Source organism: Ovis canadensis, chromosome 11 (genome assembly GCF_042477335.2).
Source record: "Ovis canadensis isolate MfBH-ARS-UI-01 breed Bighorn chromosome 11, ARS-UI_OviCan_v2, whole genome shotgun sequence".
In the NCBI taxonomy this organism is placed as follows: Eukaryota; Metazoa; Chordata; class Mammalia; order Artiodactyla; family Bovidae; genus Ovis; species Ovis canadensis.
In genome coordinates, this window is record NC_091255.1 from 48,010,109 (window position 1) to 48,036,318 (window position 26,210).

At 51.8% G+C, this 26,210-nt stretch overlaps 1 protein-coding gene across 1 annotated transcript in view; it reads right to left on the minus strand.

Moving 5' to 3' along the window:
- The window catches only part of PLXDC1 (plexin domain containing 1), a 62,999-nt gene that overhangs the window by 9,246 nt on the left and 27,543 nt on the right, over nt 1-26,210 (minus strand). The window contains exons 3-11 of the mRNA XM_069543311.1: nt 23,222-23,365; nt 22,864-22,933; nt 22,129-22,251; nt 21,383-21,501; nt 20,298-20,397; nt 11,216-11,311; nt 7,712-7,793; nt 4,322-4,382; nt 2,876-3,011 (exon numbers count right to left, since the gene is read on the minus strand). Of these exons, the coding sequence (XP_069399412.1) occupies nt 2,876-3,011; nt 4,322-4,382; nt 7,712-7,793; nt 11,216-11,311; nt 20,298-20,397; nt 21,383-21,501; nt 22,129-22,251; nt 22,864-22,933; nt 23,222-23,365 (931 nt within the window). The remainder of the gene's footprint in view (nt 1-2,875; nt 3,012-4,321; nt 4,383-7,711; nt 7,794-11,215; nt 11,312-20,297; nt 20,398-21,382; nt 21,502-22,128; nt 22,252-22,863; nt 22,934-23,221; nt 23,366-26,210) is intronic.

Here is a 26,210-nt window from a genome sequence, read left to right on the forward strand (position 1 = left end):
CCTGTCCCTCCAGACACCTTGAGAGTTTGTTGCGGGGACAAGTCCTTGTCACATTTTTTTCTTATAAAGGCAACTTGCTAATCTTTATTACCTCCTCCAGGACTGGAAGGCCATAGAGCCATAATTGTCCTTACTCTAATTAATGTTTCCCATGTGGAATTTTATTACATAGCAAACAGGAGGGACACATTCCTGGGCTGACAGGAGACACACACATGATAAAACTGATCAACGGGACACACTGGGTGGGGACAGCCCTTCATGGCAGTAGCCCGGGACTAAAGGAGAATAATTCCAAGACAGGGCTTGAAGCCAACCTCCAGATGCCAGACATTGGGCTCTCTCCATGCCCGCTGTAGCCACTCCTCTGGGCTCAGGCACCGTGGCTCACCCAGACATAAGCCCCTGAGGGAAAGGCTGGGTTCTCACCTCTCAGACTGAGCCCCCAGTAGCACATAGGGTTAACTCAAGGGTGACTGGCCAGGGGGCTCTTTTAAGTGGCGTTTCCTTTAACTGGAAGGTCACCCCTGAACTCCATTATAATTCCTGAGGGCAAGGTCTCCTCTTGCCCCTTTTTCATGTAATGTATTGAATCTCCCGCTTCACTGCTCACCCTTCACTATTCTCCCACCCACTGAACCCGTGAAGACCCTTCTCTATTCCTTTCAACACTGATAAAGGCAGTGGGCTTGAGCGAGCCAGAGTGCTGCTTTGGGAACCAGATGAGACCCGATGCCACATTTTCCTGGCTGTGTGATTTTGGGTAAGCCCATCAACCTCTCTTAGCCATAGTGTCTCCTCTGTAAACTGGGGATCAAAGAGCATCAAAGTTCAGGATAGTTAGGAGGATTGAGTATTAATGGATACACAATGTCAGCACCCTACCTGGCCCATGGTCAGTCCCCTCAAATGTTTGCTCTTTCTATCAACTGTTCGCTTCCCTCCGGCCAGATCCATGGGTTCCTGCTTTCTGGTTCTCTAAGTCGAACACGACTGAAGCGACTTAGCAGCAGCAGCAGCACGCTGCATTTCAAAGGCAGGCAGAGACCTCAGAATATTCCACTGCTGAGCAACCTACTTTGCCCCTCATGAGCCCATTTCCTTGTCTATAAAATGGGGTTGTGGATGAATAATGTTTAAAAATACCAACTTTTTTCTCCTTTCCGTTTGCTCCTTTCAAACAGGTAATTGGGCTCAGGGGAGGCAGGAAGACCCCATACGTCTTTCAGTCGTAGACTTAGGGCAAGGGCTTAAAATCTAGATGCCATGTATCAAAAAAGGATGAGGGAGGAATTTCTCAGAGATAGCCAAAGAATCCAGGGACCCTGCCCGGTCTTCCCCACAGGGTGGATGGACCTCCGGCAGCTTCGATAAAACCCTAGGCCTGGGTGAAACAGAGCAGGATCCTATGGCCCTTGCCCCGCATGTCCTCAGCCTACCTTTTCTCTGTGGAAAAACTTTAACCAAGGAATAAGTTTAGTCAGAGAGGTGAGAAAACACGGAAACACAGGAAAACAGTTCAACAAGACTAAGTGATAATACAGCCGTTAGGCACAGTCAAGGACCTCTGGACACCACAACCTCCACCAGGTGGAAGAAGCTAACTGCATGCTGAGCAGACTGCAGCCATGACTGCACAGTTCCGAGAACTGGCCTCAAAGAAATGGAAGCAACTTGACCTTGGAACTGAAGACTGGTAGATAGCCAGTCGGACATGAGCTGGTCCTACCCCATCCTGGACAGGGTCACCTTTCCCTGCCTGACCTGGACTCTGGTGACCAGAACATGCCCAGAGAGCTCCATTTTTGCGGTTAAGGACTGCAAAATTTCCAGCCTTATCAGGACCAAGTCAGATAACAAAAACCCAACGGGGCTTTCCAAACCGCCAGTACTGGTTGGTGTAGGTGCAACAAGACCTAAGAGGTGACTTGGAATAGCCTGGGGTTCATTATACAGTATTTATAATAAATTAGTATTGCCATTCCCTGCCCAACACCCCCTCAACCCATTTCCACTTGGGTGCTTATGGGTAAGCGGCTGCACACAGGAGAAAAGTTATGTAACCTAAAGCTGTCAATCAACTCATCAATCCAGTAATGGAGGACACAGGGAGGGACTTCCCATCACTCTGAACAACCCAACTCTACCTTCACTGTGGGGCTGCTTCTGGCCCCCAGTCTGCTCTCCTCCCTTCTCAAGAGTGTACATTCTCCTTTGCTTATTAAAACCCCTGCTGCTTAAAACTGTTCCATGTCTCTAGATTGCTTTCTTTCCCTTGTGAGGACGAGAACCCAGGAATCACCATTCCACCAGTAACATGAGGATGGCAGAGAAGTCCCCAGGGACAGCCAGGCCTGAAGAAGCAGTTCAGCAACAACCCAAGACGGTCAGAGCTGTCCTGCATTACCCTCTACCCCCTGGACATCACAGGAGTGGTAAGTCAAGCCCCAGCACAGTGGGGGTGGAACTTCCCACCCCGCCAGCCCAATGAGGAGTGGGAACCAGAAGGGAACAGAAAAATTATGCAATCTTTCTCTGATGTCTGAGTGTATGGGACTGAGTTCATACCTGCTACCAGGATGCTAAGATCTCACAGGTTCTCTGAGAATTGCTATTAAGATGAATCAAGTTATTATGTAAACAAATTGGCATTGTGCTGGGACAGTAATTTTTCCCGTCACCACAGTGAATTCTGTTCCACAACTCTGACACGCACATGGAGTCCACTCGTCCTAAACCTAGCTCTGTGTCTCACTGGCAAGTGACCTCTGCTCTGGGAGCCTCAGATGTGACAGGGTGCAACAACTATGTTCCCTGAGATAATCCCCATCAGGGGCAGTGATGCTCCAGGGCCACGGCTCCTCCCCACCCTTACCTTCCGTGGTGAGGCTGTCAATGAAGAGGGAGGAGGAGGTGGTGGTGAAGTCTCCGTCAAAGGGGCTGAAGGAGCTGTCGGGCAAGGACGAGTAGGAGTCCTCGTCCTGGAAATCCTCACATGTTCTGCCTTCTGCCTGCAAGAGAGACCCGGTGCTGCGATGGACAGAGGCCTTGCCAGCAGCTACGTCGCACACAGGAGGACCCTGGGGGTGCTTTCATCCCTCAGCGGCCAGAAGATTTAAGATTCCAGTGAGTGGTCCAAGCATGGTAATCTAACCAAAGCTGGGCTCTGAATGCATTTTAAGCTTTCCGCTTTATCCTGAAAGTGTCTTATCTTACAGGGCAATTTATCTGTCAGCCGCTTTGAATCCTTCCTGAAGGAGCTGAGATGCCAATCTTAAATAAACAAAGCGAATGAGTACATTCACCAACAGCCAATGTTAGAAACAGGCTGCTGGACGGACAAGGGGTTTTGGGGTGTTTTTTTTTTTTTGAAGACCAGAAACAGCTCACCCAGCCTCACTGATAAAACAGATGGTAGTGAAAGCCTAGCGGTAATTCTGGGAGTTCACATTTAAATGCTGGGCCCAGCACCTTCACCATTTCACCAGCTGTGAGCTGCAAGCCAAGTCACTGAACCTCTCTGAGCCTCAGTTTCCTTCCCTGATCAGTGGGGACACTGGTCCTTAGCTCCTGGGACCATGACAGGATTAAATCAGAGCAAATGCTGGGCACGTGCCATGTGCTTGCCCTGCAAGAAGGGAAAGTGAGAGGAAGGGAGGGGAAAGGATGCGTACGTGAGTGGGTCTCTCTGTGTCAGTAAAAGGTGTGAGAATAGGACATTACCCATCCAAAGCGTTGAGCACTCTGGAAAATTCCAAGTGACAAGGAACCTGTGCTTGTGCATGTGTGCTAAGACACTTCGGCTCTGTCTGACTCTGAGACCTTATGGACTGTAGCCCGCCAGGCTCCTCTGTCCATGGGATTCTCCAAGCAAGAATACTGGAGTGGGTTGCCATGTCCTCCTCCAGGGGATCTTCCCAACCCAGGGGTTGAACCTGTATGGGATTCTAAATGGGAGGTGAATGACTGCCTTCCTTAAATGCCTAAAAGTTGGAGCCGGGGCAGTCACTTCTTGAATGTTACCAGGCACACAGTCTCCTAGAAGATTCCAGTGTGGCCAAGGCCACACCCAATATACCCTCTGCAAGGCCCAAGAGAGCCCCTGGAGAACTGCCGCTCTGGGCCAAGTCACTGGGAGAAGTGCTTGTCTCAAGGACCCACTGAGCCCTCAAAAACCTCCCACAATGGTCTCACTGGTGCAGAGCAGAGAGGGAGGCGAGCCCCAGGTGGAGAGGAGAATGTCACCAAGAGAAGAGAGACCAGGCAAGGGGCGAGCCTGCAGCCCTGCCCTTTCCCCACCAGGCTCACTTCAGCCTCTCACCTCCTGGGCACAGCCGTAGGCCAGCCACTCCTGGCGGTAGCGGTCAAAGCCACTGGAACATCTGCAGGGGGAATCAAGAGGCCGGAGGTGTGATGGGATTGACAGAGAAGCCCGCCCTTACCCCCATGCAGTAATAGCTCTCCAAGGGGAGCAAGGAGGAGGTGAACCTCCCCAAGACCACTGAGCAGGTGCCCCGGCACCAGGTGGCTGTGATCAAGCCCCTCCTGCCCCCTCTACTCCTTCCCCCAAAGGAGGGGAAGCTATCTGTGGCATCCTCACCCTTCTCCTGACCCAGCTCCCCAGGACCAAGGCCACACCCACCCAGATGCATGTGTGTGTGTGTGTCTGTGTGTCTGTATGTGTCTCTGTATTTATAGAGCTGACAGACTGCATGACCTCTAATGACCTTAAGCCCTACCCTGCAACTCCGGGCAGCCCAGAAATTGCTGAGAAACCAGGGAGTTCACACACATGTTCTCATCTGGGGAAAGTCTTGCTCATTTGCTGAGCCCCCCTTCTTTGTGGAGGAGCCTAAATTTGGCAAGGAGGGGCAGGGCCAAGGATGGACATCAGCCAATCTGGCCAACACCCACCATGTGGTCACTGAAGGGCAGAGGTGAGGTCCTGCCAGAGACTGGGAGAGATGAGATCTTGGCTGACCAGGGTCCCCTGAGAGGACACCACACAGCTCAGCTGGGCTGGAAGACATCAAGTGCTTCCTTAGGGAAGGGGTGGGGTACGAGGATGAACCAGAGAATATTCTCCTCAGCGTCATACTCAAAGTTCCGTTCTTCACTCTTTGGTGCCAGGAGAATCCACCAAGTCTTACTCAAGTGCAGGGATCTCTGCATGGAAAGCCAGTATCACCAGCTACCAGTGCTGAGAAAGGATGCCAGGCTGGTGAACTCTGCACCGGCAACTGCCTGCCCATCTGTCCAAGATCTGACGAGGCCGAGGCTTCCAGGCTCTGTGAGTCCTTCCTTCCGAAGATGCCTCTGAGCTGCTCTTCCTGTAGCAGGGACACTGAGCGGAGCCATCCACAGCCCCCTGTCTTGGGTCCTCCATGCCCCCTCCTTTGAAGCGTGGAAGACTAGGGGCACCGTTGGGGGCTGGGAACTGAAGTTTCCTTTAGGCCAAACTAACTGGTTCTTTCAAGGACTGAGCCTTGGATATAGGTCCAAAAGCACCCCATTCCAAGCCCGGGGCCAACCAACCCAGACGCAAAGGAGAAAAGCATGAGAAACTGCCATTGTTTGAGTGTCTGCTGAATGCCAGGTGTTGCCCCAGTCACATGCTGCCCTTGTGCTATCTCACAGGACCTTTGCGATGACACTGTAAAGCAAGGGTTATGACGCTCATTATCTGAGCCAAATCCTCGAGTCAGGGTCACCTGTAGACTCCAAGGTGAGCCGTTAGGGGACAATGTGGGACGAAGGGAAAACACCTGCATGATAAGCGAAATCATCTGAGTCAGATCCGGCCCCCACGCAGGGAAGGAAGGCTCTGCAAGGCTGCAGAGGGCAAAGCAGGTGGAGGCAAAGCCAAGAACCATGAGGCGGTTTCAAGCAGCAGTTGGTGGGAGAGACCACGGTGGCCGACTGCCCTGCAGCAGCCCTGATCTCTGGCTTTTTAGAAATCTGGAGTCAGCTCTCAGCTGAGGCTCCAGAGATCTGTCAGCAAGGAACGGGCCTGGCTCGGGTGAGCCCAGGCCCATGTACATCTGGGGACAGGATCCCTGATGGAGCTTTTCTGTCCTCTAGTTGACATAATCCAGCAAAGACAATGTCTGCAGCCAAGGCCCTGCCCTCCCCCTGACCAACTCTCATTAAACTGTCATGGTTTTCTGGGTATGGGCATATGCATTAAGTGGGGGTGTAGCAAGCTAGGGTTTTGCTTTCATCTGACCCATTCTGCAGTCCTCATGGCTCAGCTGTTGTTGGACGGTGCTGAGTCACATGGTGGCAGCCGGCCGCAGCATTCCAGGGCTCATCTGAGGTCATCTGGATTATCGCCTCACACTCACACGGGGCTCTCACACTTGAAAGTGCACAAGATGGATCACACCGCAAGTCTCCATGCCAGGAAGACGCAATCTCGGGTCTCCCCCGTGTACTCTCTCTGAGGCTCTGTGCATCTCATGCGAAGGACTCTGAACACTTTGCAAAAATTCTGTTTGGTATTTGAGGAGTTAAAATAACAGGCATGTTCCTCACCCACATCTCCCTGAATCACATAACCCCAGCCCATTTTACAGGGAAAATAAACTGAGGGCGCAAGAGAGTGAATAAGAGCACAGCTGGTGGGAAGAACAGCTGGGAGGCCCGATGAGGGCCGCTTTCTCCTCCTGGCCCTGAGCTGTGTCTTGTCTGCTAGGCAGGCCGCCTGTAAAGGCAGTGGCTTTTATTTCTGCACCAGGACATTGGAAAGGATCAAAGGAAATATTGACAGTTGCAGGACAGGTGCACGGAACTCAAAGCCTCTGTAATTTGCAATTTTCAAGATTCCAAGGTTCTTGGAGTTCATAGGTCTTCCCAATCTCATGGGAGCTCTAGTCCCCCAAGAAAGTCTTTTTCCCCCCAATTCTCCCCTCCCCCCACCATTTATTTATCCTGGACAGGAGAACAGGGATCAAATTTTGAGTCTAATCTGTGAGGAAATGATTTCAGAACAAGGAGTAGAAGATGAGTAGGATTTAAGAACTTTATCCCTGAAACTGAATCTCATCCAGAATTTTCCCTGCTTCCAAAACCAAACAAACACAGCTTTGTAACTTGCCCCAGCTTTCCACAGATGCCTGCAATGTCCACACCCTTGGATTTCAGGGAACCCTGTTGTAGCCTGAGAACAGTCTTGAGGTGCGGTTTCGGGATCGTGGGGCTCTCGCCCAATGACGGTGTGTCTTAGGTTCACCCCTGAGCTGGCAGGTCTCATGCTTGCTTACAGATGAGACAATGAGGTAAAATGTAGGCTCCCTGGCTTCTTTCTGAAAGACCCTGATGTGGGGGGCCAGGGGTAGGCCCCAGGAATCTACACATTTAGCTCGAGCCCTAGCTGATTCTGGGATGCTCACAGCTATGGACCACTCTTGGAAAAGGCCTGCCAGAGAATGAACCAACCGTCCCGGTTGTGAGCAGGGAGCTGCAGTAGCTGGAATCTCTGCATGGTCTTCCAAAGTCTAGAGTCACTGCAGGGTGACAGAGTCACCTTGATGGGTCACAAGCCTCAGGGAGACACTCACTGCTGTAATATTCTTGTCCTAAGCATCTGAGTAGCACTGGCCAAAGTTACCTTCATGTTGGCCATGAGACCTGAGGCAGGGAGCAGGGCGGTGCCACCCTCTGCCCCCGCACAGTCTGCCTGTGGGAACCAGAGGGTGAGCCTGGTACAAACCTCTGCAGGACGTGGCACCAGCTACAGTTGAAGGTCAGGTCTGAGGACATGCAGGCATCACAGCTCCGATGCTGTAGGCAGGCTGCGAAGAAGAAGAAGGCAGCAGTCACTCAGCACCAATCCCGCCACAGACCTCCAGAAGTGCGACTTCCCTGAATGCTGGGTCCTTACAGAACTCCGGAGGCTCTGACCAGCAGGGACCCTAGACGTTTATAAGGCCACCCTCACTTGAGTCCTTCCCTGGTGGCTCAGATGGTAAAGGAACTGCCTGCAATACAGGAGACCCAGATTTGATTCCTGGGTCGGGAGGATCCCCTGGTGAAGGGAATGGCAACACACTCCAGTATTCTTCCCTGGAGAAGTCCATGGACAGAGGAGCCTGGTGGGGCATAGTCCATGGGGTTGCAAAGAGTCGGACACGACTGAGCAACTAGCGCATTACATTGGGGTTTCCAGTGGTGAGAAGGGCTAGGAGAAAAGTGGAGCAGAACAAGCGGGGGATGTGTTTTACTCAGGGAGGCTGGGGAAGGCCTCTGAGGAGCTGCGAGGAGGGAAGCCAGCAGGCAACTCTCCTGGGGGGGAAGTCCAAGCAGAGGGACCCCCCTGGGCAGAGGCCCAGGAGGAGTAGGTTCCAGGGTGCTCCCAACAGCAGGCAGCACTCTGCAGGGTGGAGAGGTGGAAGGTGGTGGGAATGAGGAGGAATGGCAGCTGGGGCCTTGCTGGGCAAGGCAGGGGTAGAAAGCAGGGAAGTTAGTGCAAGTGGTGGCTGGAGGGTGTGTGGATCCCTTCTATCATCAGCCAGCCAGAAAAGCAGAGAGGGCCAGGGGAACAGGAAGAATGGGAGCTGGATTTTAAGAGTTGTTCACTTGCTCAAATGCTGCCGGCTTAAATGACCTCGGAGTGGCAAGCAGCTGCCACAAAATCCATCCATTTTACTATAAGGACAAATAGGCACTGACCCAGAATAACTGTATGCAGTCTGAGGACTCATCTGATGAGCAGCTGAACAGAACACGTTGGTAACAGCAAGAAGTGACCGCTAACCACAGGAAAATGACGACTTATTCAAAAGGAATTTCTTCACTCTGTGGGTTTTCATGGGCCTGGACCACAATCCATTAATTAGGGAACCAGTTTGCATTCTGTGGACCCCCAGCAAGGCAGCATCTGGGAACCAGCCCTCTGTGAGGGGAAGAAAAGCTGCTTCGGGCACAGCATGGTCACCTTTGGTTGCCTTGTGGGAGGGACTGGCTGCAGGGGGCACTGTGTGCTTTCCAGGGCTTGGCAGGCTTTGGAAGGGTGGAGGGAACTCCGTAGGCAGAGAATAAGCAGGCACTGGCCTGACCCCAGAATGACAGCGCTCTGGCTATTTTCTTCTCTGGTGCACCCCGAGGGTCTACAGCAGTGCCCAGCATGTGGTAGGCAGTTAACAAAAGTTTATGGGATCGATATAGAGTTGCTCTCATCCCCATTTTACAGAGGAGGAACCTGAGGCTTGGAGAGAGTCACAGAGCTAAGAGAGGCAGATCTGGGTTTGAACCAAGGTCTGTCTAAGCCAAGAACCTGAGCTCCTAGCCTTGAGGTCCCCCGGGAGACCCCCTTCCCCAGCTTCCACCTTCATGCCAGGCCACCTTTTCAGGAGTCTCTTCTAGAAGAAGGACCAGCCATGGCACATGATGGCTTGAAGAGCCACATCTCTGGAAGAATTTTGGCAAAGTCCCCCTGACCCCCAAAGGCAAGGGAGAAAACCTGGGGCTGTGGGGTGCAGAGATTTATGAGAACAAGGCAAACCAGCTTCCAGGAGTTTAAATCACAGTTTCGGTAGCAGTTCCCTCCTGGACTTGGGAGCCCGTGACCTGGTCATTCCCAAGTGACTCTGGAGGCCCCTTAAATGGCTCCAGTCAAACTGAGAAAAATGCCTAGGAGCCTCATGAGACATTAAAAAAACACACTGACCTTTACTTTCATCTGCATTTCAGATGTCCTGTGTGCTATTAAATGCTCACAAAATTCACTGGAGGGGTGGAAAGAGGCTTAAATGTACAGACGTGTCCCAGAAACCGCATTCCCAGGTTGTTTCACTTCTTCTGCCTGGGTGGTTAGCCCTGCCCTTGGATGTCCTTGCTCCCAAATGTAATTTAGTCATTCCTAGGACTCGAGGTTTGCTCTCACCAGTCCTAGAGGAAGCTCTGCCCAGAGGGAGGGCGACTGGGATGGAGGTGAGCCTGGGACCCCAGGGGTCCCAGCCCTGTCCCTAGGCATCAGGGGAGGACACCTGCTGGGACATGGCCTAGCATTTGAGAAGACCCTTCCTCCTCCTCTTCTTTCTTCACCCCCTGCTCCCAGAACCTCCAAGGAAAAGGGAGAGGAGAAAGAGAGGCAAGAACAGCCCCAGAAGGCAGGGAGAAAGCCATGGCTCCAGAGGGAAGCTGGGAGGTATCATGAAACAGGAGAGGAAATTAAAACTGTCTTTAAAAATATAAGCATGGGGGCGGGTGGCAACTTCTCTCGTAGTCCAGTGGTTAAGACTCCACGCTGCCAATGCAGGGAACCTGGGTTCAATCCCTGGTCAGGGAACTAGATCTCACATGCTGCAACTAAACACATGCGCCATAACTCCTGAAGCTCATGAGGCAGATAAAAGACCTGGTGCAGTTTATATAAATATATATATATATATATATGAACAGGAGCACTGTCCTTCCCTCTCTCTCCCCATCTGCCCTGACTGTATCCTTCAGGCTCCGCAGCAGCAGTGGGAGGCCTCCACCATCGTGTGCCTTCAACAGCAGGTGAGCAAGGTGCAAAAGAGTGACAGGACCCAGCCCCCTGGATCCTGGAGGGCTGCTGGCTAAATCCCGACACTGCCTTCTACCTGTGGATGCCAGCATCACGCCTCCTCTGAAGAAAATGCAGTGATAAACTTATGGTTCCTTTCAGTTCCTGTATTATCTTTTCTATGAGCTCAATCCAAGTTATCAGAGGTATCGCTTGTTAATAACAGCGCCTGCGTGCTAAGTCGCTTCAGTCGTATCCAACCCCTTGCGACCTCATGGACTGTAGCCCACCAGGCTCCTCTGTCCATGGGATTCTTCAGGGAAGAATACTAGAATGAGTTGCCATGCCCTCCTCCAGGGGATCTTCCAGACCCAGGGATCAATCCTGTGTCTCCTGCAGCTCCTGCACTGCAGGCTGACTACCTCTGAGCCACCGGGGAAGCCCGTTAATACCAGCAGCTGTCATGTATCAAGCACAAGCCATGCCCTGGGCCTGGGATGTGCCAGTGAGTGTCTGGACTTTCATTTCTCACCCATAACATAGCCCTGGGAAGGAGGCAGTGTGAGGCCCATGTCACAAATGAGAAATGGAGGCCCAGAGAAGTCAGGTGGCCGTGTCTAGACAGGGGACCCTAGTGAGCCTGGGATGGAACTCAGTCTGACTTCAGTGCTCTTTCCAGGATGGTGGAATGCCTCTCTTCCATCAGTGGGGACAAGCCCTACTTACTTGGCAATGGGGTGAACTCCACGGCAGATGTGCTGGTGACCTTGCTGGGGTCCAGCTCCACACGGTGGTATTCGAAGATGGTCCTTCTTCGAGATTCTGAAACAGACACAGAGCCTGTCATCGGGAGCATTTCATAGGCTTTGGGACCTGGAGCCTGACAGGGGGCAGGAGATTGTAGTGAGAGGAACCTCTGAGGGCAGGAAGTAAAACCATCATCCCGGGATGATGCTGTTGAAACTCTGGAGAGACAGGAGGATGGGAGTTGACTTTGAGGGGTGAGCTCTGTGTCATAAGCAGGCTGAAAATGCAGAGGCCCAGCTGCTACTGGGGCCAGAACACAGGAGTCCACCCTCTGCGCCTTCACAGCTGCTGTTCCCTTGACCCATCACACTCTTCCACCCTTTCTCTTCTTGTCTAGCTCACTCTCTCAGACCTAACTCAGGGTCACTTCCTCTGAGCAGCCTTCCTTGACCAGCTCCCTCCCTTTGCTCCAGGCCCTCCTCCCACTGCACTCCTTGCACTATGTGGTCATGATAATCAATTTGGAGGGTGGGGACCACTCAGCTGTGATCTCTGGTCCTGAACCTGGCCCACAGTGAGTGCTCTGCAAATGTCTGCAGATGGACAGGCTGACCTCGGAGATCCTCTCCCCTCCTCGATGGTTCAAGGGCCAGAGTCAGGATGACATCCTGCCTCAGTCCCTGCAGAAACTTCCTAGGGGACCTCAGAGTTGAAAGACCTGAATTCTGAGTCAAGTTTTGCTCCTGACAAGTTGGATACCCTTAGGGCCTCAGTTTCTTGTCTGTGAAGTAGAAGAACATTACTACCCCAACACCCTTGCGAGGAAAAAGCTGGAATTGTAGATAGAAAGACTTTTCCTAAAATGGCAGTCTGAGATGCTCTGATATTTCCCCCATGCCCACCCAAGAACCATGACTTGTGGTTGGTTTCCTTCAGCTCCAAAACACAGGCTGCAAGCAGCTGAGTTTCATGAATAAGTTTTCCCATGAGGGGAAAGGGTCACTTAGTATTTGGCCTACCCAGCACCCCTTCTTCCTTCTGGAAACAGAAGGAACTGCCCCCAGCCCCTTCCTACATGTGGTCTATACTGTACCTTCTTTCACGACTCTGCCTCCCTGGCCAACAGTGATTGGTCCAGGGTTGGGCATCTGATGAAGTTGGACCAATCAGAGACCTTCCCTGGGACTTTTTAATTGTAACCATGCAGCCATTTGCTCTCTAGTAATAATGCTGAGAAGATGCAAGCTCAGTGTCCATGAATGGCCACAGTTCCAGTCTCACGGGGAAAGCTAGAGGATGAAGCCACCTTGTGGAAAGAAGCATGGAGTACTAGCGGCATCCCAGTCCCTGGAGTCCCCGGATCTGCCCTGGTCCTATCTTCCCAGTGTTGGCTCTTCCTTTGGTTCTTTGGGCTACTTCAGTATTCCCAATGCACCCCTTTTCAGCTGAACTAGTTTCAGCTGGCTTTTTTGCCACTAGAAACCCAGAATAGGTGAGGATATAAGTTTCCTTCCAGCTGAAGGTGATTTTAAGGAAAGTTTCCTAAGGTGGCAGAATCAGTAGCTGCTGCTGCTGCTGCTGCTGCTGCTGCTGCTGCTGCTAAGTCGCTTCAGTTGTGTCTGACTCTGTGCGACCCCATAGACGGCAGCCCACCAGGCTCCCCTGTCCCTGGGATTCTCCAAGGGACACTGGAGTGAACTCAGTAGGGGCATCCATAAAAAGGAGGGTGTCCTGTGCAACCGCTGGGCACCCCGACCTGAATGAAGAATCTAGGGCAGCATATACTGCTCAAAAGAACATTTCAGTTATGTTTCTATCATCTATTTATCCTCAATCTATAGCTTGGCTCAAATGGTAAAGAATCTACTTGCAATGCAGGAGACCCTCAGTTTGATCCCTGGTTCGGGAAGATCCCCTGGAGAAGAGAATGGCAAACCATGTCTGGAGAATTCCATGGACAGGGATGCCTGGTGGGCTACAGTCCATGGGGTCACAAAGAGTCGGGCACGACTGAGCAACTAACACCTTCTGCTTAAGCCAGGATTGAACCCCAGGTGATAACCCCAAAGCATGCTCTTTCCACTGTGCTCTCTGCTCTGTGGCAGAGCCTAGGGACACCTCTGTCCCTGAAATGTCTGCAACCACAGAATGTCCTTGAGACATTCTGTGCAACACAAAGGAAACTGCTCTGGCGTCGGTGGCCACAAAGCTCCCCTGGAACTAAAGAGGAATCTGCAGCCCCATTTCAAAGGTCTACACTTGAAATGTGAGTACCACCCACTCACATGTGCGCATGTGAGCGCCTGCACACACACACACACACACACACAGAGTCATATGTGTGTGTGTGAGTGCCTGCACGTGCACACACACACACGAGATTCTTTTGATATAAGAAAGGCCCCTTGCCAAGCAGGGGTGGGTCTGAAAGAGATTGAGGTGAGAGGTTATCTGCTCAGAAGAGTCTCCAATTTTCAATTCACCCAACAGCCCACAGGTGTGGTAGGGGCCTCCCTATGTGACACCAACTTCTCTGCAAAGGTGGCCTGAACTTGACTGAGCCTGGGCCATGTGAGACCTTAGCTGGAGGATGGGGAACTTCCAGCAGCCTTCCACAGCTCCATCCCACCCGCCACCCCCAGGGGCCAGCTCTACTAAAAAATCACCCCCTTCAACACCCAAATGGAATAGGATAAAAGTAAATGTGAAACCAGGTCTTCCAAGATGCCTGAGGCCCTGGAGTCTAGACTCTGTGTAAACATTTATTCCTTAATCTGCCTCTTCTGTCAAGGTTCAACTCAAACGACAGGTCCTCCTTGAAGACATCCCCCAAGCAGGGACACAGTTAGTGGCCCCTCCTCTGAGCGCCACAGCCCCCTGTGCCCCATCCTGCATCACCTGCTTTACAAACATTTACTCTGCTGGCCACCCACCCCCTGAGACCGTGAGCTCCCCAAGGGCAGAGCCTGCAAGTTATACCTCTCTGTCCCCCAGCCCCTCGCCCCAGGCCTGGAACACAACAGGGTCTTGAGAAAGGACTGTGAATGAATGAATGGCTTACAAATAGTCAGGAAAACCCTAGCAGTTTATCATAACTTCAGCCCGCAGCACAAAGGAAGAACACCTTTCCTCCCCAGCCCACCACAGATTATGCCCTTTCTCAAGAGGGCCACCCCCAAAGCTGCTCAGTCGTGTCCGACTCTTTGTGACCCCATGGGCTATACAGTCCATAGAATTCTCCAGGCCAGAATATTGGAGTGGGTAGCCTATCCCTTCTCCAGAGGATTTTCCCGACCCAGGAATCAAACCTCAGTTAGAAGGAAGGTGAAATAGGACAAAGGGGTCAGTGTTGAGGCATGAAGAGAGATGCATGAACTTGTCAAGAGAGTCGATTTTAGGGATAGAGAGGAGCAAGCAGCAGCTGGGGAAGCCAGGGCTCCCAGTAAACCCTACCCCAGAATCTAGGGATGGGTCTCCGACCAGCCAGCTGGGGAGTGGGGATGTGCCTCAAGTGAGGGTTCAGCCAGAGATAATGGGATATATCCTCCAAAACCCAGCACAGCCCCACCAGCAGGGAAGGGGAGATGTGTGTGGTAAGAAGGGGGAGGAGGGTGGGTGGACGGAAACATCTCTCTGACTAAAAATATTTGCTCACTTCAGCGGCCAACTTGTACTTGTTTAAGTGTCTGATTTGGTAAGACTTTTATTTCTCAATAAACAGAACCCTTAGTATCCCAGTCTGTGTTACTTGCATTTGGATTATCTTGCCAACATCTGGGGCTCGCCCAAAGATGATGACGTCCGTCTTCATGACCAACAGATCCCTCCCAGAACCGAGACGGTGGCCGCCCCAGAGCCACATTCCTGGCAGTTTGAGACGTTCTGTGTTATCTCTGCTTCTGCTCATCAAACATTCAGAAATGCTAAAATCCAGACCCAGAGAGCCCTGCCATGCAATCAAGAGACGCCCATGGCTCAGAGGAGAGCTTGGCATGTCCCGTTTTGTTTCCACACCAGACACCAGTGGGAGAGGGTTGGTTTGGTCAGAAGAAATCGGACTGACAGATCCAGCCACAAACTTCCCTCCGAGATGGTGGGAAAAAAAAATGGAAGATGGGGGATCAGGAGGAATTTTTCATTTACTCATTCACATCTTCCTCTGCTCATTCAGTTATTCATTTAATAATCGTGACTCGAGCCCTAGCAGGGGACCCCAGAGATAAATACAATGAGAACCCTATACCCCAAGGAGCTTGCAGCCCAGCGAGGGAGGCCCCTCAGCACAGATGCAAAGTAGAAAAGGGACTGAGGGAGGAGAGGAGACAAGGAAAGGAAACGCTCAGGGAGCAGAGTAGGAGGAAAAACAGAAAATACAAGTAAAAAATCAGGGCCGGGGGGCGGGGTTGGGGGAGGGCACCAGGATGGATAAAAAGCCACAGCAAAGAGCACCATGGAGGATCCCTATCAGGAGCAGGGAGATGACAAAATGGGCACGGTGACGACACCCCCTCCCGTGCCCTTACTTGGCTGCTCCTTCTCACTCCTCTGCTGCCAGTTCCCGGGCCTCCTCTTCCCCACCCAGCACCAAGGTACAGCACGGGCCTCTGCCACATTCCTCAAGTTTGCCTTTGCAAAGAAAGGAAGGTTCTGGAACAGGAGAAGGTTCCAGTGCTTGGGCCATCCAAGGCTATTCTGGGGCCAGCCAGTGGCAGGTTGCCATTTGGAGCTTTTAATAAGGAAATCCTCATTAATCGATTCCATTAATTCAGAATCTATCAGTTTTGATATTGGAGACCCTAAAGTTACTTTTATACTGTCCGTGAAAGACAGGGTTTCTTAAATGAATACAGGAAATTATATTGACTTCTGGGCCCCCCTCCTGTCAAATAAAGAGTGTATCAACTACTCTGTATGTTTTGCCTGCTTCTGCAAACAGACGCTACTAATCTGAATCTTTTCTCTGCAACAAAGCACACTCTGCAGACTCTCTGCTCCAAAGCTTGCAGAGTGGTTTCTGCAAGGAAGTGATGGTAAGAGAAACTCTGCCTGTTTTCCTCACTCAATCCCAGGAATGAGACTGTACAGAATTCCCTGTACCTTCAGACAGGGGTGGGAGGAAAGTGTTGGGAGCCTAGGGGAAGGAAAGAGTCCCCCAGACATGGTTCAGTGGCTGGGGGATTCTTGAATAGTGAGGAGTAAATGCTACTCCTCACAGCACCCTAGGCAGGGAGGAGGCAAGCTTGGGTGCCAGGGCGGGGACATCACCTATTCTATAGGACAGGTGGGTTGGGACAACAGGAATATCCACAGTGACTATCACAGTGACATTGTCTGTGGACTAAAGGCCTCTCCCTGAACTTCTATCACGGTGTTTTGAAATACGTTGTTATTGGGTTGGCCAAAAAGTTCATTTTCCATAATATCTTATGGAAAAACCCAAATGAACTTCTTGGCCAACCCAATATTTGCATCTCAACCAAATTCAAATGAATTCCCTATTTGCTGGGTTGACTATCAGACCCAGAGGAATCTGATCTCTCAGCCACATAAAAGCCATCACTCTGAAAAGCAGGAGTTGTAGCCTATTTTCAAATCCACTGAAGTCCATGGATACAGCCCTAGAAAAACGCATACACGTGATTTACTTCACCCACACCTCAGTGTTCCTCTCAAGTCCACACGTGATCCCCAAGCTGAAAAGTCTCTGACAGATAGTCAATGGGATTTTCCAGGCAAGAGTGCTGGAGTGGATTGCCATTTCCTTCTCCAGGGTTATCAGAGCACTCACCCCTAAACTCAGATGCCAGGCTCTGTTCTCACCTAGGCATCACATCACGGTCTCTACCACACCCAGCCTCTTCAGCACCCGTTCTGGGGCTCATTTTTTGAGCACCTGCTCTGCTGCAGGCACTGGGCTAAGTGCTGGAGCCCCGAGGAGCTCACAGCTAGTTGGGGAGAAGACGAATGAGGCAGGATGGTGTCATGAGTTCTATATTAAAGCTCTTAACAAAGTACCCAGAGGATGGAGGAGGAACGTGAATTCTGCTGCATGGAGGAAGCTGGACCAATGAATAAGTAGGATTGTGCCAAGCGGTAAAAGGACTAGGGCAGGGAGTGGCATTTTACATGAGGAACTGCATCGGAAAGATGGAGATTCCCCCTTGGCATGTTTGGGGAACACAAGGCATGCAGACCAGTGCTGACTGGACGGAGTGGTGGGTGACAGGAGGGTTCCGAGACCAGCCCACAAAGGTAGACCTGTGCCCATAATACATGTGAGAAATATAATGAACACTATGTGTGTTATCCATGAAAGTTATTAAGAGAATAAATCCTAAGAGTTTTCATAACAAGGAAAAAAATCTTTTTTTTTTTTTTTATGCTTTAGGTTTGCATCTTCCTGAGATGGGAGATGCTGACTAAACTTACTGTAATCATTTCATGATGTATGTAAGTCAGATCCTTACGCTATAACACCTGAAAGTTACACAGTGCTATATGGCTTCTCTTGTGGCTCAGACGGTAAAGACTCCACCCGCAATGCCGGAGACCTGGGTTCAATCCCTTGGTTGGGAAGATCCCCTAGAGGAGGGCATGGCAACCCACTCCAATATTCTTGCCTGGAAAATCTCCATGGACAGAGGAGCCTGGAGGGTTCCAGTCCATGGGGTCGCAAAGAGTAGGACACGACTCAATGACATTGAAAGAAAAACAAAACAGTAGGCTATGCCCAGCTGTGTAGGCCTCAAGTGCCACACTAAGAACTCTGAATTGATGCTGGCCCATAAGGAGCCAGAGAATGACAAGATCAGCTCTGTCTGGCAGTGACAACAAGGAGCAGGGGGACAGGGGGCAGGGGGCAGGAGCCTGGAGGCCAGGAGCTGCTGGGCAGTGTCTTGAGTCAGACGTGGGTTTCCCTTGGCTGGTAGACTCAACGCCTCATGAACCACAGCTGGAGTCACCTGATCTAGCCCACAACAGCCCTTTTATCTCCTCCAGTTCTCACGGAACAGGCGCAGCCGCCCTCCTGTTATTTCAGGTGGGTTCTGCTTCCTCCCTCGCTCCTCATCACCACCTCCCCACATCGCCCTGGCTTGCTCTAAAACAGCCTTTCATTCTAGAACCACAGAGAAGCCTCAGAGGCAGACACTCTCGGGGGATCTGACTTCCTCTAACTCACCCTCATTCCGCAGCTGGATCCAACACACATTTCCTGCCACCGGGCACAGGGCCTGTGAGGGAGGCACAGACCCCACCCCCGAGGTGCATCAAACAGGGTGGTGGTGAGGGGCAGGGAGGCATGGATACCCAGAGCAGTCCTTCCTGTAAAGCAGCCTGGGTGTGTGCACACGGTGCTGTGGGTGTTTGGGGAACTGAGGAGGGAAGGATTCCCCGCTCTGGATGGAGTGGGAGTTGGTCGGATTTAGAAAGCCCCAATGGTGGACACTAGGGTTTAACAGAAGATTTGGGTTTCAGTTCTAACCCTCAGAGCTGTGTAAAAGCAAGTCACGCCACCTCTCTGAGCCTCCTTGACTTCATTTAGAAAGAGACAAACGCACAGACTTCATTACAGTGCTGCAGGATAACCCAATAAGATAACTGTAAGCTCAGTATCCAGGGATGGGGTATAATCAGTGTGCCCCTAAATGACCCCAGTGATCCCTGCCTCCTGGGATTCACACCCTGTTTAATCCCATCTTGAGTGTGGGCTGGACCTAGGAATGTCCTTCCAACCAGCAGAAAGTAGCAAAAGTGATGAGGTTATGAGAAGGTCCTGGCTTCCCTCTCGCTCACCCTCTACTGCTGTCTTCTTGCCTGCTCTGATGGAAGCCAGCTGCCACGTTATGAACTGTCCTATGGAGACGTTCAGCAGCCAGAACCGAAGGGGGAACTGAATCTTGTCACAACCATACGAAAGCTCTTAGATGTCCCCCCAGCAGTCACTGAGGCAAGCCTGGCAACCACCTTGGGAGAAGCCTGTGAAAGAGTCTAGACCAGAGGACCCAGTTAAGTCTTATTTTGTTTCCAGATCCACAGAAACTCTGAGATAATGTTTTAAGCCTCTAAGTTTTGGCACAATTTGTTATGCAGCAGTAGCTAACTAATACAATCAGGGTGATACTGAAACTCATAACTAGCTCAGTGTAGGTTTTAACTAACCAATTAGAGTAGTTGACTGGTGCAACAGAGCAGGGTCTGAGCCACTCACTAGAGTGCTGGGAGTTTGGGGGTGGGAGAAGGGACAGTGGAGGGACAGGTGAAGTGATGGGAATTAACCTTATGGAAATACTCACACAAGAGCATAAAAGTACATATTTGTAAGAATATTCACTGCAGTATTATTTGTTGTAATGAAAGATTGAAACAACTGAAAAGTCTGGGCCCAGGGGACTGGTTCAATTAAGGTACATCCATGCAAGGGGTGAAGCGACTTAGCAGCAGCAGCAGCAGCATGCAAGGGGTATACAGTCATTAAAGAGAGTGATCCAGAAAGATGGGCAGGATATACTTTATTCAGGAGCAGAACAGAGGACATCTTATGCCATTGTTCATGTTAAATACACTTATGTATACTTACTGAAGGATGGTAGCTATAGAAATATCCTGGTGGCCCTGGTTGCCTCCAGGAAGGGGAATTGGGAACGAGGATCAGGGACAGGAGAGAAATCTAATTTTCCTGTCTCCTGAAGCCCCCTGTGATGCTCCTTCTATCATCTGGGTTTGGGAGGCAATTATGGTTGTGTTCTGGGAGGGCTAATAAACCCTAATTTGGTGTCTTTGGAGATTTTTCTAAGTGGAGAGCGTGCTAAGTGGAAGGGCCCTGGCTCCGCACCTGCCTCCACCACCAGAGCAGTGCCTCCCACTGGAGATTTTCTTGGAGAAATGGTTCCTCAGCTCAAATGAAGAGAAGTTGGAACTCACTCTGTCCCTTTTCTTCCACACTTAACTCTCCCCACTCCCCCAACCACTTCCTGCCACTGCCCCCTCCCCCTCCAGTCTGGCTCAATCGGAGCTGAGTTCAGCCCCGTCCAGTGATCTCTGTGGGTCCCTGGGGTCTCACCTGGTACATCTGGGGATGGATTGAGAATCATGAAGGCATCTGACAGGCCTGCTTTGACAGGGTGCTGGGATGAGCTGATTTCCAGGACGGGTATAGGGATCTGCAGGCGGGGAAGAAGAGGCTCCGTCTACCCCTCAAACATTCTTGGACCAGCTCTCCTTGGAGCTTCAGACCCATCTGCCTGGTGGGCATTGGCTCCTGGAGGGCTCAGACATCTCAAACCCATCCAAATTCCAAGTCTTCCCCTCATCATCTCCAAACACGTTTCCTTTTTCTTTTCTTTCTCTTTGTGAATGGCACCTCCATGGAGGAGTCACCCTCAGCCTCTCCCAGTTTCCTTTCATTTCCCTCCTCCTCTGTCAAACACATCTCCAATCCTGTTAACTGGCCTGCTAACAGGCTCTCAAATCTATCCAGTTCTCTCCATCACCCCCACCCCACCCCAAGCTGGCCCGTTCTGCATCATCTCCCGGCATTCCCTCTGAGTCCCAGCCCTCTGCTCTCCACTTTGAAGCCAGGGTGTTTTTCAAGATTTTTTTTTTTTTTAATGTGGGCCATTTTTAAGGTCTTTATTGCATTTGTTACAATATTGTTTTTGTTTTGGTTTTCAGCTGGGAGGCATGTAGGATCTTAGCTCCCCAAACAGAGATGGAACCCACACCACCTGGACTTGACCAGTGGACTGCCAGGGAAATCCCTAGGCCCCCTTCTTTCAGTGCTTTATACCAGCCATGCTCAGTCCTGCCACAGAGCCTTTGCATACGCTTTGCTCCCTCCCAGAACACACTTCACCCTCCTCTTTGCTTCCTTAACTCCTACACGTTCTGAAGATTTCAACTCTTTTCCTCAGGAGAGCCTCCCAGGCTCCTGTTCAGGTAAAGAGTCCCGTGAAAGGCTTTCCTGACATCACTATTTAAGAGCACTTGCCCCCACAGTTACTGTCTATCCCCCGAGCCAGATTCTCAGCTGCACGAAGATGGGCCGGCAGCCATCCTGTGAACTTCTGTATCTCTAGCACCATACCCTAAGTCTGGCGCACTTCAGGGCTTCAACATATTTGTTGAATGAAAGAATGGCCCACTCACCTCTTTGTAGCCAAAGACAATGCGGCCGTCTTGGTGCAGAGCCGCCTGGAAGGTGAAGCTGCCCCTGTCCTCCCGACCCTGGAGGTAGACGTGGTCCCACTGAACAACAAAGACTGTCCCTGGTGAGGAGAGCAGAGACTTGGCTGGTCAGGGAGGTCATGCGGGGAGCAGGGCCCTGCAGAAATGGTGGCCCACATGGATGGGACACCAGCTGGTGCCTTTAGCGATGATGGGGGCAGTTTGCAAATTTGACAGGAGGCAGAAGCTGGGCAGCCCACAGTCTGCCTCCCAAGCTGGAGAGGAGCCAGGAGACCCTGCTTTACCCTCCCCGCCGCCAACTAGGTACTGTGATTGTACCTGTATCATCTCCAACCCCAAGCACGGCCCTGTCCTTCTTGCCTATCCAGACCCCCTGAGATGAAAAGGAGGAGAAACAGTAGAAACTTCTATTCTCCTGGGGCAGAAGGTAGGTTCCCAAGGGACAACCTGGTGAGAGTAAGAAACAATCAAGGTCTCTAATATTTATTTCACCTCTACCGAGAGCCAAATGTTTTCATCTAATTTTCTCAGCAGATAGCAGGCGTTTTGTCCCCAGGTGAGGAAAATGAACACAAAGGTATGGTAGCTGCCGTGCTGTGTGACTGTGGGCAAGTCCCTTGCCCTCTCCGGGCCTTGGGTGCCTCTAAAGGGGCTAGACCAAGGGATCCCTGCAGCTGGATGAATTAAACTCTGAGCTCTGATCTCACCATTGTCAAAATAAGCAACTGTGGAGTTGTCAGAGTAGCCAGGGTTGAAGTTGGCCATCAGAGGGGCCACGTACTGAGTTGCTGTGAGCATCCGATGGACCACATCACCCATGAAGATGAAGCCTGGGGTGGGAAGAAGTGTAGATGAGTCATCAGAGATGGACTTGCTTCCTCGTGCAGGAAGGAGTAGTGTGGATGGAGCTGGAAGTGAGTCTTAGACCTCTGACCTCCAGCATCAGATGCTGGGCATGGGTCTGGTATATACAGAGCAAAAGGGCCCCAGACTAGAGAAGGTTCTCTCTGCCCCTCCACCCATCTCTGTCCCTTGGAAAGTGCACAGGAATCCAAGATGGGTTCCCTCATATCAACAGGGAGCCTGGTCCCAGGAAACAGGCTCTCAGCGCAGTCTCCTCCCTCTCACTCACAGACTCAGAAGCACAAGGGCCAAGGGACTGCCCACACTGGCCTGTGCTGACCCAGAGGGAGACACATGCACCCACATACACACACACACACACACACACACACACACACAATTGAGTCAGCAGACGTGAGGGAGGTGGTCTGAAACACTCATGACCTCTCACCTGAGAGTGGGGTCCCAAGAGAGAGCCACATGTGGGACCCACCCCAGTCCATCTATAAAACCCTGTCTCCCATGAACCTTCCCAGTTAGGTCCCAGGTTCTGGCTGAAATCTCCACACCCTCTCCCAGCCCCACAGACAAGGCCTTACCTCCGGTTGCTATGGTGATCTGCCGCAGAGGATGCCCGTAGAAAGGGAAATCAAAGGACAAGACCACTCTCTGCAGGGGACGGGAGAGAGTCAGCAGGGCCAACCTGCAGGCCAGGTAGCCGGGCAGTCACACTGCCCCATGCTTATCTGGATGGGGTGGGGGGGTAGGCATGTCCAGGGCAGGCCCCCAGGACCACAGGTGGGCACCCCAACTCTGGTCAAGCCCCCTAGGATCCTCTGGGAAGGCACTCCCCAGACCCCAGACCTCAGACCATAGCCATGCCCACTGACCAGGCAGAGTGGGCTGGCCCCCAGCCTCCCAGCCCGGGGCAGCGCTGCCAGGGACTGGGGCACTCACCGAAGCCTGCCGGTGGGTGTTGGAGAGGATTCTGTGAACTTTCACTTGGCTCCGGTTGGCCTTGGCCACGTCCACCCACAGCTCCTGGCTGCGGGGCTCGCTGGGACCGTACAGACGGGACACATAGTAGCTGTGGTTGTCCTCCTACGTTACCCAAGACAGAGTCCACAGGAGGGTGAGGAGACAGCATGCTGGCAACCACCCTCTGCACCTCCTCCATCCAGACGTCTGGATAGAGAATCCACGGTCCTCCCAGACCATAGCCCAGAAGAGCTGGTTTTGGCCTGGGAGCCCCTTGCACGCCGTTGGCCCTGGAGAGCTCAGTACCTGCCCCCTAGCTATGCCCCCAACAGCTCTGCTCCAGCTAAATCCATGCCTGCTATACCTGTGCTCCACTCTGCCATCCCCAGGACAGGCCAGGGGGCTTTTCCTGGAGCCCTGAGTTCCGCTCCCCCCTACCTCACCCCCGCCCCAGAGCACACCCAAGGCAGAGCTCAACTCGGGGTGTGAAGGAGCAACAGATAAGGCAGCCCCTAAGAGAGCCTTGTCTTCAGGGAGCTCCCAGACTGAGGGGGAGACACAGCCCCCTGCCCTGGGGAGCACCCAGTTTAACAGAGAAGAAAAATCTGAATCTTGGAAGCTACCCATCTAAAGACGGAGGCAGATCCTTGATCTTGGGCATTGCTAGCCTAATGGAGGAGGTGGGACCCGTGCAAACAGAGACCCTCTAGCAGAGAGATAAGACAGGGTCCATACAAGTCACTAAAGAGTTCAGAATGGGGAAAGAAGCAGCAATGATGCCTTCAAGACATATGCTTAAGCTCTACTATGTGCCTGATTGGGACAAAATAAAGAACAAGCCAGAATCCAGAGGGCTGGGAGTTAATTCTGTAAAGCCTCTCCTGCAAGGGAGCATTTAGGGGCAGGATTTAAGAGAGGCTGGGAAACAATCAGCAGAAAGAGCAGAAGAGCCTGGGGAGGAGGCCATGTCAAAGCCTTTCAGCCCATCTGGGAGCGTAGCCGAGGAGGAGCGGAGGCACAGCGGGCAGGTCCATTTGGCCGCTGCACAGCCACGGGGCTGCTGACCCGTGCAGAGCCCTGGGCGTTGCGGGTCATTAATCAGGCTGTCGGGCGGCAGTGGCTGCAGACACAGCAGAGCTAACCATGTTCTCCCTGCCAAGCTGCCAGCTGCCCAGGCAGCCCTTGCCCGGGTCCCAGCACGAGCAGGGTGAGGGTCACCTGCTCTCTCCACCCGCCCAGAGGCAGACTCTGTTCTTCTGACAAGTGACACACTCTGGGGCCTGGGGTTGGGGCAGGGCTGGGGGAAGATGAGCAGGAGAAACACGGGGCCAGGCGGGGTGGGGGTGGGGGGTAGATTTCCTTTGGCCACTGCCTGGTTCCTCCCCTCCAGCCTCTAGACTGCCGGCCCCTCCACCCATTCCTAGCACGGACATCAAGCAAATCTAAACAAATCGGAAACACATGAGGCCACACTCCTCTGCTCATAAGCCATCTGGGGCTCCCACTGCCCTGGAGACGAAAACCCAAACCTCAGCCTTGCACATGAGGTTCCACCAGGAGCCCGCCCCACCCTCTCTCTAGCTTCCCTTCTCGCTCTCTCTCCTTCACCTTTGCATCCTTGGGCGCTCACTCACCAGACCAACTCCCCAGCAGTCTCAGGCCGCCAGTGGTCACTCAGGCCTTTGCATATGCTGATCTTCCTGCCTGGAATGACTCTGCTTTCTCCCCTGGCAGATCCCTCCTCTTCAATGCTCAGCTTAAAGATCACCTTATTGATCTTCTCCCCCGACTTGCCCAGTGAGGACCTCCACCATCCACAGTACTCCTCAAGGGGTGACTCATGGGTACTGTTTGTGAGAGTCACCTGGGCCCATGCTTGTTGGATTTCTGGTTTTACTCATGAAACCTCCTGAGGGGGAGCCAACCTGATGCCACCAACCATGGGTGCCCATGGATATTGCCTCCCACTGCGGCCACAGTCATCCACCCTGAGGTCCTAGAAGATGCCCAGAGGAGGAAGCACTGCATCTCAGCTTGTCCACAGGTGTTGGAATATCTGTGCTCACGGCCTCCCTCAAGAAAGCAGCCCCCTCAGCTTCTGCTTCTTCCCTCATCCCACCCCCTACCAAACTAGAAGTCACATTTTCCCCGCTGGGTCTCCAAGTTTCCTACCCCAGTCATTTCTGCTGGTACCCCCACCTTGACCACCAAAAAAAAAAAAAGCAAAAAACGACCCCCAAAATCACCTGACACCACTAAGCAAAATAGCATGGAGGTCCCTCAGAAAACAAAAACTAGAATTATCATATGATCCAACAATCCCACTCCTGAGCATGTATCTAGACAAAACTATAATTTAAAAATATACATGCACTCCTATCTTCATAGCAGCACTATTCACAATAGCCAAGAGATGAAAATAACCTGAATGTCCGTGGACAGATGACTGGGTAAAGCAGACGTGGCACATATATACAACGAAATACTACTCAGTCAGAAAAGAATGAAATGATGCCACTTGCAGCAGCATGGATACAACTGGAGATTATCATATACGTGAAGGAAGTCAGAAGGAGAAAGACAACTACCCTATGACATCACTTACACGTGGAATTTAAAATAGGACACAAATGAACCGATCTACCGGACTCATGGACATAGAAAGCAGACTTGTGGTTGCCACAGGGGAAGGGGTGTACAGAAAGGATGGACTGGGAGTTTGAGATTAGCAGGTGCAAAGTATTTCACATAGAAAGGATAAACAAGGTTCTACCGTATAGCGCAGGGAACTCGATTCAGTATCCTGAGACAAACCATAATGGAAAAGAATATAGAAAAGAATGCATATATATATGTGTGTGTGTGTGTGTGTGTGTGTGTGTATACTGAATCACTTAGCTGTATAGCAGAAATTAATACAACGTTGTAAATTAACTATGTATGCATGCATGCTAAGTTGCTTCAGTTG